This window comes from Eufriesea mexicana, unplaced genomic scaffold, assembly GCF_001483705.2.
Source record: "Eufriesea mexicana isolate 0111107269 unplaced genomic scaffold, ASM148370v2 scaffold794, whole genome shotgun sequence".
In the NCBI taxonomy this organism is placed as follows: domain Eukaryota; kingdom Metazoa; phylum Arthropoda; class Insecta; order Hymenoptera; family Apidae; genus Eufriesea; species Eufriesea mexicana.
In genome coordinates this window covers 422,988-442,338 of record NW_016908953.1, presented here as the reverse complement: position 1 = coordinate 442,338, position 19,351 = coordinate 422,988, and the positions used below count along the sequence as shown (strand labels likewise).

General features: G+C 39.9%; 1 protein-coding gene across 1 annotated transcript in view; it reads left to right on the top strand.

Annotated features, from left to right (window-relative positions):
• Positions 1-19,351, top strand: part of LOC108546815 (uncharacterized) — a 128,662-nt gene that overhangs the window by 95,113 nt on the left and 14,198 nt on the right. The window contains exon 3 of the mRNA XM_017899073.1: positions 10,391-10,524. Coding sequence (XP_017754562.1) covers positions 10,391-10,524 — 134 coding nt within the window. The remainder of the gene's footprint in view (positions 1-10,390; positions 10,525-19,351) is intronic.

The window sequence follows — 19,351 nt, the reverse complement described above, 5'->3', positions numbered from 1 at the left end:
CCTAAACGTTCATAGAAGGAAGCAAATGGTTGAGAAATGAAAGAAGAGAGAGGAAAATGACTATGGACGAAAGGACTAAAGGAAGAACGACCAGGTGATACCCTAGCAGCCCCGGAAGAATCTGTTGGGGCGAAATCAACTACACCTCGTGCAATGCAACCTACTGATACCGTCCTAAACGTTCATGGAAGAAGGCAAATGGCCGAGAAATGAAAAACGAAGAAGGAAAATGGGTATAGATGAGAGGATCATAGGAAGAGCGACCAGGTGGAGACACGAGGAGGCAGAAAAGAAGAGCGGAGAACCAGGAGCGTCTCGCGACGAGCTTCATGAATTATCGAACAAACAGATGTTATGCGATGGCAGGGGCCACTGAGGCCGTTCTAACGTAATTTGATCGACCAAAGAGATACCTGGTCCCGGTATAAAACGTTTCCCTTCGCTTCTATCGTAATCACCGATGAGGCTTTATTAATTGTCCGGGCAATATGGCGCGAGCCTAATTAATCGCGGCGCGGCTCATTATAAACGACACGGCTTAATGCCCGGCGAGTAGGCATCGTGTTGCCTCTGATCGGATCGACCCGGTCGTTTTAATCGGCGCAGATGTAAACCGGCGGGTTAATATCGAGTCACGAGTTCGTTAAATCGTCGATCAGCTGTAATGCGCGTAGTCGCAGCGGCTGAGTGGGATAGGACACGGGAAATTGCGAGATGATGAGTGTACTCGAGGAGGGACACGCTTGTTCGGTCACTCCGAGATTGCAGGCGAACAGGTCGATGGGATTAAAACCGAGCCACTCGTCAGTGGGACCGTTTGACTGTTTAGGTCGTAGGCTGATGAAGATTCAGGGTTGGGGGATAATTGAAAGAGTTGCATTTTAAAGTAGCGTTTCTATGAATCCAACCAGCAGATTACTTGTCGAGGATCTATGCAGAATGTCGTCGTCATCATCGTATGTATCGTCATAACTATCGGAACAGAAAGCAAATATGTTGACTAATGCGTGTAAATAAGTCTAATCGCGATGTCTATTGTATGCACTATCGTATGTTGGTGCCTGTCACGTGTGTATGTGAGGGATTCCGCTGCGGTCATGTGCGAACAGACTTGACAGTCGTTTGGATCACCACGAGTACTATAATCGTCTTGAAATAGAAAGTTTGTATTATTCGAATATACGGATAAATTCAGAAACAGGAAAACAGATACATTGCTTCTGGCAACTCAATCTAACAATAACGTCACTGCCATCGTGATGCCATGGTAACCATCGTAATCATCCTTGTCGTATTCTTCGTTGAGTTAATGTCAACGTTATTGTAGGATATTTTACCGTTTAAGAGACAGTGAATGCGTAGTCTTAGGTTTGAGGCTAAATTAATTTCAATGCATGGGAACGCTTGGGCCGTTCCACGAAAAATGACAGCCTCGGCTTCGGCCCCAGTGTTCAAGCTAATGTCAGGAGTGCGTGCAAGAGGACGAAAGTAATCACAAGGTCATTGTATGGAAGGAATATCTACGACAGTGTTTGGAATGTTCAATTTTGGTTGACAATGTGAAAACAACGAGCAATAGAGTAAGGCCAGTGTTAGAGTCATTGTAAAAATAGCGAATGTTAGAGATTGAAAGTTCAACCTTTTGTATTTCAATTAAGTTGTTATTTATTTATCAAGACCTGTAGGGATATTCGTGCTCTCCTAACTTCTCTATATTATCATCATCATGTTCATAGATCATTTTTGTAACTCGACATGTCACTAACGAGCAAAGCGACCAAGGTTGGTAACACTTGTGTAGCATACGTGCGTTGTACGTTTGTATATGTGTATTTATAAGGAGCGAACGTAGAGCCGTACAGGTAAAGAGACCGAGAGAGTGAGAAAGAGAAAGAGAGAGAGAGAGAGAGAGAGAAGGACAGCGAGTTTGTGAAACAAATTAATTAAAGCGTATGTGGAAAATGTAACAAAAAAGTCTCTCTCGTTGTCATCTTTACACGACAATTTTTGGTCCTTCTTGGGTTTCGATACAGTCTTTTTAATTTATGCACTGCGTGACAAGGTCACGAAGGTTTCAAGGTGCATCTGAGAATTGGTTCAAGGGAACGTACTATCTCTCGGTGTCCTAATAAGTACACCATGGAAGCAATTTGTTTTACATACTTGGTAATGAGAAAAAGTAATTTATACTTTGGCTCAGCAAGGCAAGTAATTGCATAAAATTCATTAGTAATTTAAATCACGCACTGGTTACAAAGTGCTTAAATTTCTCGGGAAAAATAATAGTCCGTGCTTATCTGAGAACGCTGTCTTAAATTAGGCTGAATTCTTTGAAAAAAAATACGCGAGACGTAATTAATAGAACTCGGTCCTTTTCTTTACATTACGATACCCGAGGTTACCGAAGTGAGCATTAATTCATAACAAGCGTATGCACATTGCGCTGTTCGCGTTGATTTACATAATTCGCAATACAAATACTAGACGTCTAGAATCAAGATAGCAACTTCGCTCAATCTTCCTACCCCTTCTATCAGCCAGGAATCTAATATATTACCACGGATTATTTTCTTCCCCAGAACAACAGTATTTCTTTTTGAAAACCAGCGAACATTTATATAACCTATCTAAAACTACATCATCTCTTTTTAATTGATTTTTAAATGATCGTTTCATATCTGATCCGATTTTATCACAGGTTATACATATTAATCAAACGTACAAAATAAAATTCACGCTATTTTCGACAGGACGAATAGAACGTGGTATTAATATACTGCTCCAGCTATCGTTTTCAACATTTCAGTTTCAAGTATCTTGGACCACATTAAATATACTACATCGTACGATATTAATTAATGGCCAAAGAGCATGACATCGAGGTAAACAGAAATTAAATTACAAAATAATATTTAATTATATTCTTATTCACTTATTTGCTGAAAGTGAAAAGTCTGAAACGAATGATTTTGATATTTATAGTATTAACATTAGAACTGCCGATCTATAATGTGTACCTAAAGATAGGGGACATGGATAATGGTAATTTTACTATGAAGATAAGTAAATATATTAATTATAGTTCTATCTCGATGCGAATCGACACGAATTTCTTTAAAGGCAGTTAAATATCTTTATTAATTGCAAGGAGGAAAATTCCGAGACCAGTCTTTTCAATTAGATTTCAATTGCAGTTCAAGTGTTAATATAAATCCATTTCCTTCCCGGAAATCTAAAGATCGGTTACACATTTTTCCACAAAATGGTAAACACAGTGGCTCGACTTTCCGGATCGACGCGAAATTTCATAGTCGTGGAAAAATAAAGAAAGCTCGCAGAAGGTATACAAAATCGCGGAGTTCGGTTAGTCTACGATGAATCTTTGATCCAGAACGAGGAAATTCGGTTTAAACGACAGAGAAACTGCAAGAGGTTGGAGAGAAGTGCAAGTGGATCGTGACGGTGGGCAGCAATTTTGATCTCGGCGTTTATGATAATACTTGGCGTTTAGCGTAAAAGTGAAAACGGTGCCTGGCGCATGGAACCGTAACCGGATAATGGCGCGACCGATGCGCCGTGCACCGACGAAAGAAATTGCGAAATCCGTCATGGCATTTTTTTTCTTTCCGCCTTCCTCCGCCGCTTTTCCTTTTCGTTCATTCGATTAAATGTCATTTCGCAAAGGCCTGAAACCGTGTTCGTCGGACGGGCATCGATTAATCGCGTTTGCGGAAGGTCTGCCAAGCGACGTGGAACGTCCCGAGCTGCCATTTGTATCGTTATTCGTGAATATCACGTTTTAAAATGTCACGCGAAACGCTCAAATATTTGTATTATTCGCATTTTTCGCGTTAACGCGTTCGATGGTTGAAGCGTTATCGAGAGATGCAAATGTGTTGCATCGTTGCATTATACTTTATATCACGGTGTTTAAATTTAATTCAGGAAAATGAAGAATTCGGTTATGAATCGAAAGTTAGAGTAGCTTCGGATTTAACACCTAACCTTACAAGCCACGTCTCTCGCCCGTGATAATTACGTTTGGGCCAATATGCTTACCACGAGTCTCACACGGCGTTGTAAACAAAGATGTTAGAATCGAGATTGTTTAGGGTAATAGGTTCCAGGAGAATTGGTGTAGAAGATTCTGCTTTTGATATTAAACCTACTACGATTAAATTACCGGTGACTGAAAAAGAATTAGAATTTTTGGAAATGGAATAATGAGAGGCACTAGAACAATAATTATACGTATATTGGAAGAAAAATTGCAAAGACGAGTGATCAGAAGGATAATGTCAAATGCGTAATTTTTGATAAAAGATTTAAAAGTGGTGATTTAGGTCGTGATAGGTCAGTGTTAAGAAAAGCTGTTCTAATAATGTTCATATAACTTCGAATAATCGAACAGGAGATAATTCTATGGCCAAAAATGGGTCGAAAATGTATAATAAAATAGCTCCATTTAAAGCTTCGCTCTGAAAAAAATCGACTTCAAAGATTCGTCGGGTGGACGTGCCTCAACCTCCCTCAACCTGGACGTTGGACGTCCAACATGGCGTCCAAGGGAGCGTCGACGACCTCAACATCAGCCTCGATTATCTCCAAAACGAAGCTTCGAACAAAGAAATTTTATTCCACATTTTCGATGTACTTTTGCCCGCAGAATAATTCTGTCTCGTTTGGTACCACCCATCAAATCCCACCTAATAAATCCTGCGTGCATACTCACTGGTTCGAACGAACGGCCACGAATACACGTCTCAATTATCCGCTATCCTTTCTCTGTGCACACTCGACAATCGGTTGTCCCTCTGACATTGAACGATGCAAAAAGCCAGCGTGGCTCGCGGATGCACCGGCAAACGATCGTCTAAGTGACGCGGAAATATATTTTATTTCCCTTCCCCGGTGCCGTCCGGTTTTTGCTCGTTCGCCGAGGTTCGCGTCGTTTCACGGTTTATTCCTTTCAACGCGGATAACTCGCTTCGTCCCGCTGCTCCGACACACGACCCGCGGCCGAGACACCGTCGTTAGCCAGGGCGAAACAGAAGCCTCTCGAAGGGAGACACACCACCTCGATCCTCGCGGTAACCGAGCGATTTTTCTCGCGCGGCTTTTTCCGCGATCGAGAGCCCGGCCGATCGATCGAATCGCGAACGAGGTCGCGCCATTTTTGCGCCGGCTGCAATTTCACGAAATTCGATCGGGCTTCGCGGTGCATTTGCATCGTGGCTCGTTTTTCCGACGGCTTTTGATTAGTTTTTTCTTTTTTAACCGAGTGAGGCCGGAGAGGGGAGCGGGTTTCGCAAGCAGTCGAGTCACGGTGTGAAATCGATGCTCGCGATTTATTTTATTTTATTCCTTTTTTTTTCCTTTCGAGAACATTAACGATCGGTACGGTCGGATCGCTAAACATCGATCGGCGAGACCGATGTTGGTTTTTCCTGGTAAACGAACGTTATTATCGTGATTAAGATTTTGATCGATCCGTACGCATGCGGTGTGTGCAATACGAAGTTCGTGTTTCAGAGTAAATTACTAAGCGAGTAGAAATGATCGGTTTCGGGTACTTGGGTCTTTCTCTTGCTGCAACTGTGCAAATACTTTTGGTAAAATTAGTATTCGCTTCTATCCCGGTATTTATCTATGTTCGACGATCACTATGATTATTATTGTCAGTGTATATTCTGCTATTCAGTACAGAACTATGGTTTCGGTGTTCGAGGAATTTTTACGTATATGAATTTCTGCAGCGGAAATGCAATTATTTATTTTCAAATTGAAGATTATCTTTGGAAATAATACAGAAATTTAATGTTTCATGGAACAGTTATTTCGAAATTGGTGATTATCCTCGGAAATAATATAGAAATTTAATGTTTAATGGAATTTCGTATTAACTCGTCGATTCGATGAACCTAGTTACAAATGCAAACTCATTTGAACCACCTCGTTCCACTAATTTATAGCAGTATCCAATATTTTCGTGGTACTGCTTTAGTTGAAACTTTGCAGGTTCGTAGATTTAGTCATTTAGTTCGAGAAAATGTACCATTGTAAGTACCATTGCAACTACTCGATGGTTTTTAAAATATTTATGATTAAAGATTTATTATTCTTAACTAGAAATTTCTTCCGAATAGTTATCGATAGTTATCAAACTTCTTTATTGTTATATTCGCCTAATAGAAAATCGGAAAATTGGCAGAAGGTTTCACGCCAACGCTTTGAAATCTGTAGACGCAAAGACTTGAATAATGACATCGCTTTCTTTGATTTCTGTCATTGTGGTACCTCCCTTAATGTTACATTCACCTAAATACAAATTTATACTAGAAATTATATTGCAAATACTAATTTTTCCTTACATTGATCTTATTAAGTATAATAATTTTAATTATTTGTTTTCATGAGTGAAAAATTAATACAAAATAAAAGTATATTGAAAAAGACACTGTTAATTACGAACGGGATCAAATACCGGGCCACCAGCGTGGGAATTTTCGGATATCGCCATAAGGCCACAACGGCACCTGATAAATATTCGAAATAAATCCGTAATTAAGGCAAATCCGTAATAAAACTCTAATCATAAATATCTCGAAAACTATCGAGTAGTTGCCCTTATAATAACATATTTTCTCGAACTATATAACTAAATCTACAAACCTATAAAGTTTCAACTAAATCTATGACCAGAAGGACTTGCACTCTCCTCGTTACTTGAATTATCGGTAGCTTAGTTGGGCACTTAAAATGAAAATTTTAATTGCCTAACACACTACAGGAACACCACAACGCTATCGCATACGAGCCAACTAGTAATCGACATTCAATACATAATTTAAAGGAAATAAAAGGATAGGAAAGTCCGATTGAAACCAGTAATTCTCGAGGAACCTGTACTCCGAGGTACCTGAATTTACATAGAATTCACTTAATACTGTCTTCCATTTTCCATAATGAATCACACGGCTCCTTATCAGCGGTTAGGGCAGACATGCTCGTTCATCAATAAACGACTGTTTGTTTAACCATATGAAAGTCCACAGTCACGATGCCAGGGGGGATGGAGGGAGAAGGAAGGAGGAATAATAAAGAAGCAGCAGGAAGAATTTCCTGATATCGATCGTCGGTTTTCCGTAAGACGAAGAGTTAGAGGCATGATTCGACGGGATGTCTGTCGAAATGCGAGTTTGCGCAATTCCTAGACTAGCCCTTCTTATTAAAGATAGCCGCGATACTAACGGTCGATTACGAAGCGCTGAGCTATTATCCTGTCTGTCGTAATCGGACATCCTTGTTAGTTCGACGGAAAAAGGAACTGCTGTGGCTAACGCGGCGAATTGCATCTTTAATAAACTGCATAGCCGCGTAACGTCGGTCAACTGTCAGGTAATCGTAATAGCCGGCCCTGGTGGGAAATATTTTCCTCGTTTATTTTCCCTCAGGTTCCTATGGATGCACGTTCCAGCGCTGTTTCGCAAGCCGCGATATTCAATTTTCCCTCCTTTTTACCGATTAACGCGATCGACGAACGAACCACGCGCATAAAGTCGTCGCTGACGTATTTAAAATACCATGGTTCAATGTCGGTCGTATTTTCGGGAAAAATTTATCGACTGCGCATCGAGACTTGGAAATGATCGGATCCGTTTAAAATTTAATCTGTTTTCATCCATAGACGAAATGTACGAAGTCGTGGTGGAACTTGAAACTATCGTTGTAAGCTGCATTTGGAAACATTTTATGTATCAAGTTTGTTGTAACAGATGTAAAAGCCGACATTAAAGTCGCAATGGTGAAGTAAAAGCGGTATTAAGACAGATAAAAATATGGAGATATGAAAGGGAAGATTTATGAATTTGTCAGACGTAGCACACAGTTGTACCTTCTTTTTGACATTCTTTCGCAAATAGGACATCTAACAGGTAATTCATCATCCAACGATTTTATCTCGCCGAGCTGTGTTTTATCTTTAATCTAAATTACATCTCCGTTAATGCTTTTTTAACACGTCTTTGTTTACTCCCTTCGCCATAACAGCAACTCGCTGTTCGGCCCATCTTTTACCATTTTATCTTCCTTCGTTTCTTTGTCCACCCTTTACACCTTGTTACATCGTTTCGTTTCACCCCCTACAACCGCAAACATATTATATTTATCTACGCGAGACATCGGGAATTTAATAAAAATTCCATACCAACGGTCACGTATTCGAACCAAAATATACAACTTTCACCCGAACCGGTATCGAAGCGATTACCAACGAAATAAATAAAATTCCTACGGAAGGTATGCACGCAACGCGGCCGTATTCCGCAGATAAACCGAAATGAGTTTTAATTAAATGAAAACATTCGGTTCCTTTGCGAGTCGCGATTTCATTTTCGACATAATAAAATCCCAGTCATTGGCGTTCCTCTTTCTACCCGATAGCCGGCCACTGTTCCGCGAGTCGATATCTCCTGCTATCGAGCCGCTGCTGCCACTGATAACAGCCCTTCGATCCACTCAACGTGAAAATGCGATGTCACGATAAAGTTACGTGGATTACCGGCTAAAGCGAGTGTTGCCTAACTACAACAAATGATACCGTATCACCAGTTTGTTGCTAGCTCGAGAATACACACAGGTTCACTGCCTCGTTTTCACCTATTGTTGAAGTTTTACGCGCAATCCTCGATTTTCCTATAGTTTTCGGTACCTTCCTGCAATTTCCCTTTTTCAATATTTTCTCTTCCATTTCTTTTTCCTTTTTTTCTATTTCCTTTTTTTCCCAGTTACCATGTCGCGCTGCAGGGTGTGATCAGAAATCAGCATGCTATTGTTCGATTATAGAGGTTCTAAATAATTTAACTCCACGCTGTAATTCGTAGTACAGGAGATCGTAGACTATGACGAGTGTGTCGGAAATATTCATACATGTAAAATAATTAGGCGTAATTCACGTTTATTAAATCTTTTATTGTTCGTCCTAAAGGATGAGAGATATTCGAATCCAGGAATAATGAGTAATTAAATGTATTGTATACAAATTATAATTATCGGTAGAACGAAGGGCAATAATTACATATAATTATGGATATCTTTCATTAATCAACGTTAATTGTGCCAAAATTGATTACATGCTTTCAGAAATCGGATGGAGAAGAAATTCCTTACTAAAAAATAGCAGTTTAATTGTTAAATAGAAAATATTACGAATTCCTATTTAGACAACGTAATTATAAAATTAATATGAGCGTAGGAAAAATTCCTGTACGAATAAACGAAGATTCTTTTCGTTTCAAAAAATCGAAATTATTTCAATAGATATATTTAAATAAGATTACTCGATGAAATTTTCAAACTTTCGCTTTCTACTGTCGCAAAAACATTTCCTTACCTCTAGCAGCAAGCCCACCACAAGGCCTCCCAAGACGAGTCGCGGAAATCCACAAGAAAAATGCAAACTCGACCAATCTCGAACCATCGTCGAATTTGCATAATCCCGGAATAATAAGTCGAATATTCGTCGGAAATTCAGCGGTTTCAGCCAATTACTGCGTACACTCGCATGCAGGCTAAGCAGGCAGATCGCTCGCGTCTTACGCCGCTCGTTCTCCTATCTCCTCGAATATATCTATGCAAGTTCCACGTATTTCAACGAGGTACGTGGCCGTGCACGCACACGTGGATGCAGCTACACCGGCGGTGCATCGTGGTGCACTCGTTACATGCGCCTAGAGAGGAACACGAGCGAGAAACGACAACCGAGAGATCGTTATCGCGCTAAACAGGAAAGCAAATTTCGCGCCAACCAGGCTCGTCGTTCCCGGAAGCTTCTCTCTTTTTCACTTTTTTTCAAAAATTATCCGTCTCCCAAGTCCACTTTATCATGGTGCAAACGATTCGTAACGTTGTCCATGTTAGAGTCTCTGAGGTTAGAAAAAGACGGTACGTCGGATATTTGAATTTCGCGCCACTGATTGATCGGGTAGACTGTTTTATCGGTTTTCGATGTTAGGTTAGGTCTGCGATAGGTTAATTTTGGTATCGTCCGATGGTCTACGATCGATCGAGATTTCTGACTGGTTACCGGTAAAAAAGAGAACTGTACGTGTGTCGCGTTGTTTACGATTGCTGATGCATTGATACGGATTGTAGGTACAAAAGGAAAGAAATATTTTATCGTTTATGGGATACGTGGCTTTCTGAAATAAATTCCGAGATATTTTTAACAGGAAATATTAAAAACCTTTTTCAATACGTTGGTATCTGTAGCAACGCGAATGGCTGTGTATCTATTATCAAAATAGTTACAAACACGGGTGAAATATTGAAATTTTTTCCGAAATTTTCAATATTCGAATTTTTGTTCACTCTTTCGTGCTTTCTGTTGCAGGTTACCTCCTTGCTTTTGGAAGGTGAACGCAGAAAACTAGCGGTTCTTCAGAGGGAATTGCAAGTCGCCCTGGAAGAAGGGGGAAGTGTGAAAGTGAAAGAAAAACAGCGACAGGAACTACTGCACGCAATATCGTAAGTAGAATCGGCACGTACTTCATCAGACGAACGTTAACTCTGAAATCACACGCACTCCCGTTTTTCTATCGACGGCATATTTTTTCCCGTGAAAGATTTATGACCGTAATACATTGCCTTTACAGCTTCTAATAAAACATTTTTATGTCGAACACGCGAACCTTGTTTTTAAATGTTTCAGAACAAATTGAATCACGAGCATGACGTGACCACCTCTATTATTTTCCCCGTTAGCCAACTGATCGATACGTATTTTACTACAGATTATACAAATTTTGGGAAACGTTCGGGATAGCAATATTGGTCTTCAAATATTAGTTCCTCTCTTTTCTCATAAATAATATTCAACGTTTTCGAAAGTCAAGAAAAATATTCTTTAATCCAAATATGTACCTCAACTAAGTTAATCAAACTGTGAGAGTATCTAAAATCACCGAGAGTAAAGTTAAAATTTTTGAAACAAATTTTCCTAACAAGTTCGCAAGTTGTTTTAACAAAATACGACGCATTAAGCGCTAGAACATACGTATTTATGCGCTCATCGCACGCTTCGTTAAAAAATAAAATCGTTTAAGCATTTTGTGACGCACTTGATACATCGCATTATCGTTATGACATTAAAAGTACTCAAAATTTTACAGATGTGGCCGTACGTTTAATTCAAACGTTGCAGTTAATTCCGGCACCGCCGGTGGCCCAGTGGTGCCACTGCAAGTCTAATGGCGGCCACCGGTGATCCCCACGGCCGCCATCGCGTTAACAATCCCTCATATTCTACCATACACCATTAAACCCCTCCAACTAAACGTTTCTCCCTTAATTTACATTTCGACTCCTTATACGAAATTAATTGCAAAATTACGAATAATAGAAAGAAAAAAAGGAAGAAAATAAAAGAAGAGTAACGAAAAATTCTTAACAAATATGAAAGAAATCGTAGTATCGTAAGCTTAAGGGTTCTAAGCGGAAGCGAGTCATAAAAGAGGAAAGCACTAAAAGCGACAGGACGAATAGTCCACCGATAGGTCTGCAATATTTTCGATGAAAATTCGACGAAGGGGTAAGAGGAGTTTTAAGAGAAAAATTTTAGAAAGCGAGGGACGATTCTCTTTCACGAAGTTTCCGTGGAGAGGTTAGAAGAAATCGTTAGGAAAGTTGTTTGCAGTTGTTTGTCTCGTTATATATACACATATATACTGTCCAACCCTCTTTCTTCCTAATAATCACATTTTAATAATAAATATAGTTACTACTAGCGCATTCGAGGTTTGACAAAAAGATCAGCTAAAGCATATGGCGTGACATCGCGAAAATAATCGCGACGAAAGCCTTTCCTGGTCACGTCCTGACCGAAACTGGCAAACTTGCCCTGGAAGCTATCGAAATGGCCGCGACGGAACGAAAAACTCGACAGAGGAAACATCCATTTTCCCGAGCGGTAGCTTTCGAATAATATATTTTGCAAGTTGGCACCGGACCCTCGTAACACCAGCTCCGCAGCCCAACGTCCCACTAGCCCCTTCCCGCCAAATGGGAGGCAGGATTAACTCGTTCAAGATTTATTAGTGCCTGTCCTCCGGCGGACTAACAATTTGATCAAACTACCGTGGAATTATGCAGTTTCGTGTAGCTTCCGGCGCGAGTCGTCCCGAAGTCGATGCCGAAACTACGAACTTGCAGCGCGTCTCGTCGCGCGTAAAGTACGCCGCGATTAATGAATTTCCCGTCTGCGATTACGCTTGGCTAATTTTCCGTCTCCGCACCGTCCTCGCGTTAGATTTCGTTTTGACAAATCTCGCGAGTTGGCCGGATATCGGGGCTAGGGTATCTGCTTTTCGATCGTGAGTTTGCTAGTCCACGCGACGCCAGAGGAATTTTCGACGACCACGAAAAGGGGCGATTAAACGTGACAAATCTGGGTACCCTATCGGGAATAATTGTAGAAATTTTAATGGGCGATATTTATCTCTGGTATTACAGAAAAGCGGGATTATGAGATATGGATTACGACTGTAGAAATTTTGATGGTTAGATATGTCTAGTTTGATGGAAAAATGGGGTTGTAAGACTATTTTATACGTGGATGTAAATAATTCTTGGATATGTTATCTGATATAAATATGGTACTGGAGAGTACAAAATGGACCATATTTTTTAAAAAATTGTAAAATAATATTTATATATGTAAGAAAACCGCCGACAGTGGGGCCCAAGCGTTCGCCGACAAACGGATAGCGGCGGCTTTGTGCCCGCGATAGCTCTCGATCGTTAAGAGATGATCGAGAGCGAGTAGGATCTACAGAAAAAGACCGCACGCGTATATCGAGTTAAATTCGTTGAAGACTGTCGACCAAATAATATTGATGAGTGAAGAATAAATTTTTACTTAATTTAATTTTTATTAATTTAATTTGTACTTAATTCTCAAACTGTGAAATATATTCTATTTCCAACATATGCAATGGACCGATAAATATTTAATAATAAAATGGTAAATGAAAAATAAATAGTAAATAAAATAGTCAAATAAAGAGTGAATTTGCAAAAAACAATTTTCGAGTTATTTCTGTTTGTACAATTTCATACACGATTTTACGATACGGGACTTTGTAGCTAACTACGTATTTGTTTGATTGAATTCGCAGAATTTACTGTAGTCCAAATTTTGCACAATTCCGTTCCCTCAACGCATCATCGAAAATGGAACTGGATAAATAGTTTAGTATCTAGAAACTTCCCGGACGCGACTTGTTATTTATTAAGCGCTCTATATAGCTTCTAATTTCAGTTTTTGTTCGAAACAAACTCCAGCGACTTTGGTATCTCGTTAGGTAGCAGAATTACAAAAAAGTGAGTTCATTTCTGAAACGATGTCCATGCATTATCGTGCACCTACAGTGTGTACGAAAATTTGACAAAATTCGTGCTCTCGTTGTTTGGAAATTGTTTTGATAAATTTAGAAATAACGATGGAGCAAGAAGGAATTTAATTAAAAAGTCCCTTGCAGTTTTATTCTGGATGTTCTAAAATTTATAACGGGTTATGATGTAACGCACTCTCGGTAAAATGGTGAAAAATATTCTTCTCCGAGAACTGCTCTCAGTGTTGAAAGTGTAACAAGCATACAGATTGTGAAAAATTCAAATTCAGCTACATTCTTTTTATCCCTGGTACACGATGTATACACGGTAAACACGCGAGAATTTTGAGAAAAAGGTATGTACCTTCGAAATTACTATTTCTCTTTATCAAGCATTAAATAGAATACGAAACAAATTCGTAACATATTGTCAACAAATGTTCTAAATATTAAATTTAATACTGCAAACTAAAATTCATTATTATAATTCCAGGGACATCCAAACCGATACCTAAACGTTCAAATCGCGATATATTCTCCGCCAATCCGTTCCAATCGATATTTCGCTTAAACACTTTTCTACGACCACATTTCCCCATTAACCAACCTCTCTCCCGCTCAATGCAATCATTATTCCAAGCAAATCCAGTTCGCTGTCCTGTTCGATAAATCCACTCGCCCAGGATCACGTTAACAGGTGCATACGCGGATTTCTGAAATCCCCGAAATTAGGACCGACGTCTACCTTCCCGGAGACTCTTCCGGCGTCCCTGGCGTCTCGCGGCGACACCTCGAGGAGAAAATCCTCGAGTCAGCGATATGTAAAGCTGCGCATTTTCTCTCCCCCCCCCCTCTCTCTTTCTCTTCTTTTTTTCTTTTTTTTCCTTCTTATATCCCGTCTGGTGTACGCTGTTTGCACAGCTTCTCGCGGCGTTTCGGCGCTGTTTGCGGACGCCGGAGGCGCGCCTCGTCGATTATACGCCGACGACGAATTTACGGGGATCGCGGCACCGCGGAGTTCCGCCGTTTCCGCGACGTCCAATTACGCGTTCCGAGCCGAAAGCGACTCGACCAGCTCCGCGTTTCACGGCGAACACGTGCAAGAAACAACGGAATAATTGACGATCCCCCTCGTGGATAGGGAGCTGAGAAATTGAATGGGGGATACGAGACGCCAACACCGAGGGGAACCAATGGCGGAACGAGCACGATGTTCGATTCCTGCGACTTTTCGTTCCTCCACGACGGGAGTAAAAGCGTGATACGATGATAAAATCCCGGGAAAGTCGTGTGGTATCTGGTGTGTTTGATGTTATGGGGAATTTAAAAATTTTATTGGAAAAGGCTTGGACGTGATTGCTTTACTTAGGGCGATTTAAGCCGGCTTTTCTCCTCGGTTCTTCGGTTCCCTGGCTCTGTTGTCGGGATTGATTTCCTTGAGTTACGATTGTATCGTGTATTCAGAGGGAAATTGGTTTATATTTTGCTCCACGTATTTCTCAGATTGCTTATTTATTTCCCTTTTCTTTCGCAAATGGATTTTCTTTTTTTTGAGAAGATACGTTGGAAAGGAGAGATAGCCTGTGATTTTAATTAGGCTTGTTATAGTTCGTTTTTACTCTATGGCTGTGTTAACTCTTGTTTAATCCGCGGGTTCATTCTTCAAAGTGTCGGTGTACCTTCAAAGACCGAATTTACGCCACCTGTTAATTAGCCAGTAGAGGCTGAAGTTATCCTCTTTCGTGAAAGCCCCTAGTTATATGTGCTTATCATGAAATCCCTTTTTGCCGGATTATTATCGAGCTTGAGATCATACTGAAGGAACCATGTCAACCTGCGCGAAGTCTCCTTTTGTGTAAACTTTTTGTTGGAAATTTGGGATGCAATGGACAATTTCCAATGTACCCTTGAAGTGTCGTATACGTTAAATAGGCAAATCCTAACTAAAGTTTCGATAAAAATTAGTTATAATTACGTATTACCGAAATATGATTTTTCTGTTCATCTTCGGTAATGTATTCTTTAAATTCATACTTTGCATCGAGAGTAATGTATTTACACTGCATTCTATATGTATAATTAAAATAAATTTATGATAATATACAGTTCAGTGGAAAAAATTCGTTATTATCATTAACGAAGGTGATTATGCAGTGTGTTTCGCGCATCCCAGAATTATTTATTTTAATTCCTACAGGATGGAAGCAATATTGTTACATAATTCATAATTTGTGCATTATTTCGATATTTAATTGTAGAATAATCAAGGAAGGATAGCTGTTTTTTAATCAATTTAACTAGTATCATGACAACGTCGCTGTACCCTAAAGATTGAGCGAATAAACCACCCACCCTCCACATTCAAGACTCATATATCACTGTCGTCGCATGGTTCATCCACGGGGTTATCTCGAAATCCCTAAACAATCTAGAATCTCTCACTCTATCTTACGGGTATTTGCAATGACAACACGTGTCACACTTCCGGCCACACGATTATCGCTTGAAATAGAAAACTTGGCCACATAAAATGCGATTTTGAGAGAAAATGTACGTCGTTTTACGATATAATAACAGTTTGACGTTGTCGGACGTTGAATTATTAATGCAACGAGCCTTCTTTCCTCATTGAATGGATATTAGTTGCGATCAAGGTGGCTGTGCAATACTGAATTTAATTTACTTTTAGAATGGTGATCTTTTGAAAAAAGATTATTGAAAGTTTGGAATATAATTACATCATTTTGCTCTATACCACAATTTATATTGATTTCGCGTCAAAATATAAGTCATAGTTAACAAGCAAAGTATAAAATCTTTTATTAAAGAAATGAAGATTTTAAGCCGAGGAACATACATCAAAGCCAGGAAATTTGGCGTAACTGCAGTTTCTCCTTTAATTTTAAAATTTCGCGTAAAATTCTGGGCATAACATTTCAAAGAAAGAAAATTTACAAAAATAATTGTCACTCCATGTTTATTTTTTGAGAGAATGTACAAGGAGCATAATAACATTTCGCGTGACAATTTTATTTTTGTAAATTTTCTTGATTAAAATTTTAATTAATGTGCAATTTAATACCTATTGTACTGTTTTTCATTCATATTTGTAAATTATTCTACCAAATTTTAATAACATATCTGTTTGAATTAGTCTCGAATTCCTTTTTCATCAAAAAATTGTGTAAAAATATATACAAATAATAATTGTACAATAATTGATTCGGATTATATGGAGAATTAGGTGTTTGAATTTCGCGCGGTTTTAATTCCCTAATAGCCGTTACATCTTCGTTACTTCGCTCTGACGGAACGGACGAGTGACACGAGACGGACGCGTGACTCGTGCACGTACGTGGTATCATTTGCAAAGGGTTAATCGAAATATAGTTACGCAGGCTTAATATTTAACGTGATTCTCAGTAAGCTACGTCTTGGATATCAATAAATTCCGTAAATAAATCGATAAAATACGTGTGTTTCATGTGTGATATTATCCGACGTGTAAATTCTCGCGATCGCGTGCTGATTGCATAATCTTTTTAAAATTTCTTATAAAGTCTCTGAATTCGCGTTCTGATTATTAGTTGCTCACATTTAATTATTTCTATCAATAATATGTCGAATATAAGTGGCACTCGCGTCTTTTCTTTTATTCGATATGCGACGTTATACGTATGCGTATACGTGTATCTGCGCCTATGTGTGCTGTGTGCGCTGTGTGCGGCTGTATGCGTCTGTGTGTCTGTATGACTGTGTGCGCTGTGTCCAATTCGTATATTCGGAAATTCGCAAGAAATGTGTATTTTCGTAGAAAAAACTGTCTCCAACGCGTATATCGTCGTGATATTTCGATCTCCACATAAGCCGTGTACTCAGGTATGCACTTACCGATATAACAATGTCGTAAAATGTTGTACGTGCCATATTGAAATCGATCAGCCTTTCGATCGAACGTTTGTCAGCCATCTTTGCACATCACTCGTTACACTAACGAAACTGTCGCCGGCAACGAATATCACTCCGCGTCCTTTTATTTCACGTTGCGACTCTAGAAACGAACGTACCCTTAAATTACGCGCAACTTGTGATTCTCAGTGAGCTACGTCGTAGATTTCAATAAATTCCGTAAATAAATCGATAAAATACGTGTGTTCCGTGGGTGATATTATCCGACGTGTGAATCTTCGCGATTTCGTCTTCCGATTACGTCATCTTCGCCATTTCGTCTTCCGATTACGTCATCTTTTTAGAATTTCTTATAAAGTCTCTGAATTCGCGTTCTGATTATGAGTTGCTCACATTTAATCATTTCTATCGATAATATGTCGAATATAAGTGACTCTCGTGTCTTTCCTCTTATTAGATATGCGACGTTATGAATATGTGTATATGCGTATACGTGTATCTGCGTCTGTGTGCGTCTGTGTGGTCTGTGTGCGTCTGTGTACAATTCGTATATTCGGAAATTCGCAAGAAATGTGTATTTTCGTGGTAAAAACTGTCTCCAACGCGTATATCGACGCGATGTTTCGATCTTCACATAAATCCTGTACTCAGATATGCACTTACCGATATAACAATATAGTAAAATGTTGTACGTGCCATATTGAAATCGATCAGCCTTTCGATCGAACGTTTGTCAGCCATCTTTGCACATCACTCGTTACACTGACGAAAGTGTCGCCGACAACGAATATCACTCCGCGCCTTTTTATCTCACGTTGCGATTCTAAAACCGAACGTTCGCTTAAATTACGTGCAACTTGTGATTTTCAGTGAGCTACGTCCTAGATTTCAATAAATTCCGTAAATAAATCGATAAAATACGTGTGTTCCGTGGGTGATATTATCCGACGTGAGAATCTTCGCGATTTCGTCTTTCGATTACGTCATCTTTTTAGAATTTCTTATAAAGTCTCTGAGTTCGCGTTCTAATTATTAGTTGCTCACATTTAATTATTTCTATCGATAATATGTCGAATATAGGTGGCACCCGCGTCTTTTCTCTTATTCGATATGCGACGTTATGCGTATGCGTATACGTGTATCTGCGCCTGTGTACGGCTGTGTGCATCTGTGTGCCCTGTGTGCGTCTGTGTACAATTCGTATATTCGGAAATTCGCAAGAAATGTGTATTTTCGTGGTAGAAAGTGTCTCCAACGCGTATTTCGACGTGATGTTTCGATCTCCACATAAGCCGAATACGCAGGTAAGCACTTATCGATATAACAATATAGCAAGATGTGCTACTTGCCATATTGAAATCGATCAGCCTTTCGATCGAACGTTTGTCAGCCATCTTTGCACATTACGCGTTACACTAACGAAACTGTCGCCAGTAACGAATATCACTGCGCGTCTTTATATCTCACGTCGCGATTATAAAAACGAACATACTCTCAAATTACGTGCAACTTGTGTATATCGCGAAGTTCGTAGGAAACGTGCAAGCAAAATACTGCGATAGAATTTTTCGATAGTATACAAGTAGTCGGAACGAGTCGAGGAAACGAAAAGGTTGGAAAGTCATCGCGAGACAAACAGAGAGAACGTATTCAATTTCGATGGTCGCCGTTCAGCCCGGGGGCATTTGCCGGAAGAACCAACGGCCAGGTTCGCGCCATGAATTTGTAAGGCTGTTTGCTCGCGCGTAATTGCCGAACTTTCCGCGAAGACGTTCGCTCGTCCGTGGAACTTTCTCGATTCGTAAATCACCGTTGGCCGTGGAACTCACTCGGAAAAATTCGTCGGCGGCAACCGTCCCTCGTCTATTCGCTCGCTTCAACGCTTCATCTCTCTCGCTCTCTCGCGCGCTCAATCGCCTGCTCTCTCTCTCTCTCCCTCCCTCCTTTTCTATACTTTTGCCCTTTCTTTTCTCCCTCGCCGTAGAAAGGCAACCTCGAAACGAGAACGAACGCAGCGTCGCGAGGTCTCGACTGCAGCCGACCTTCGCGACGCT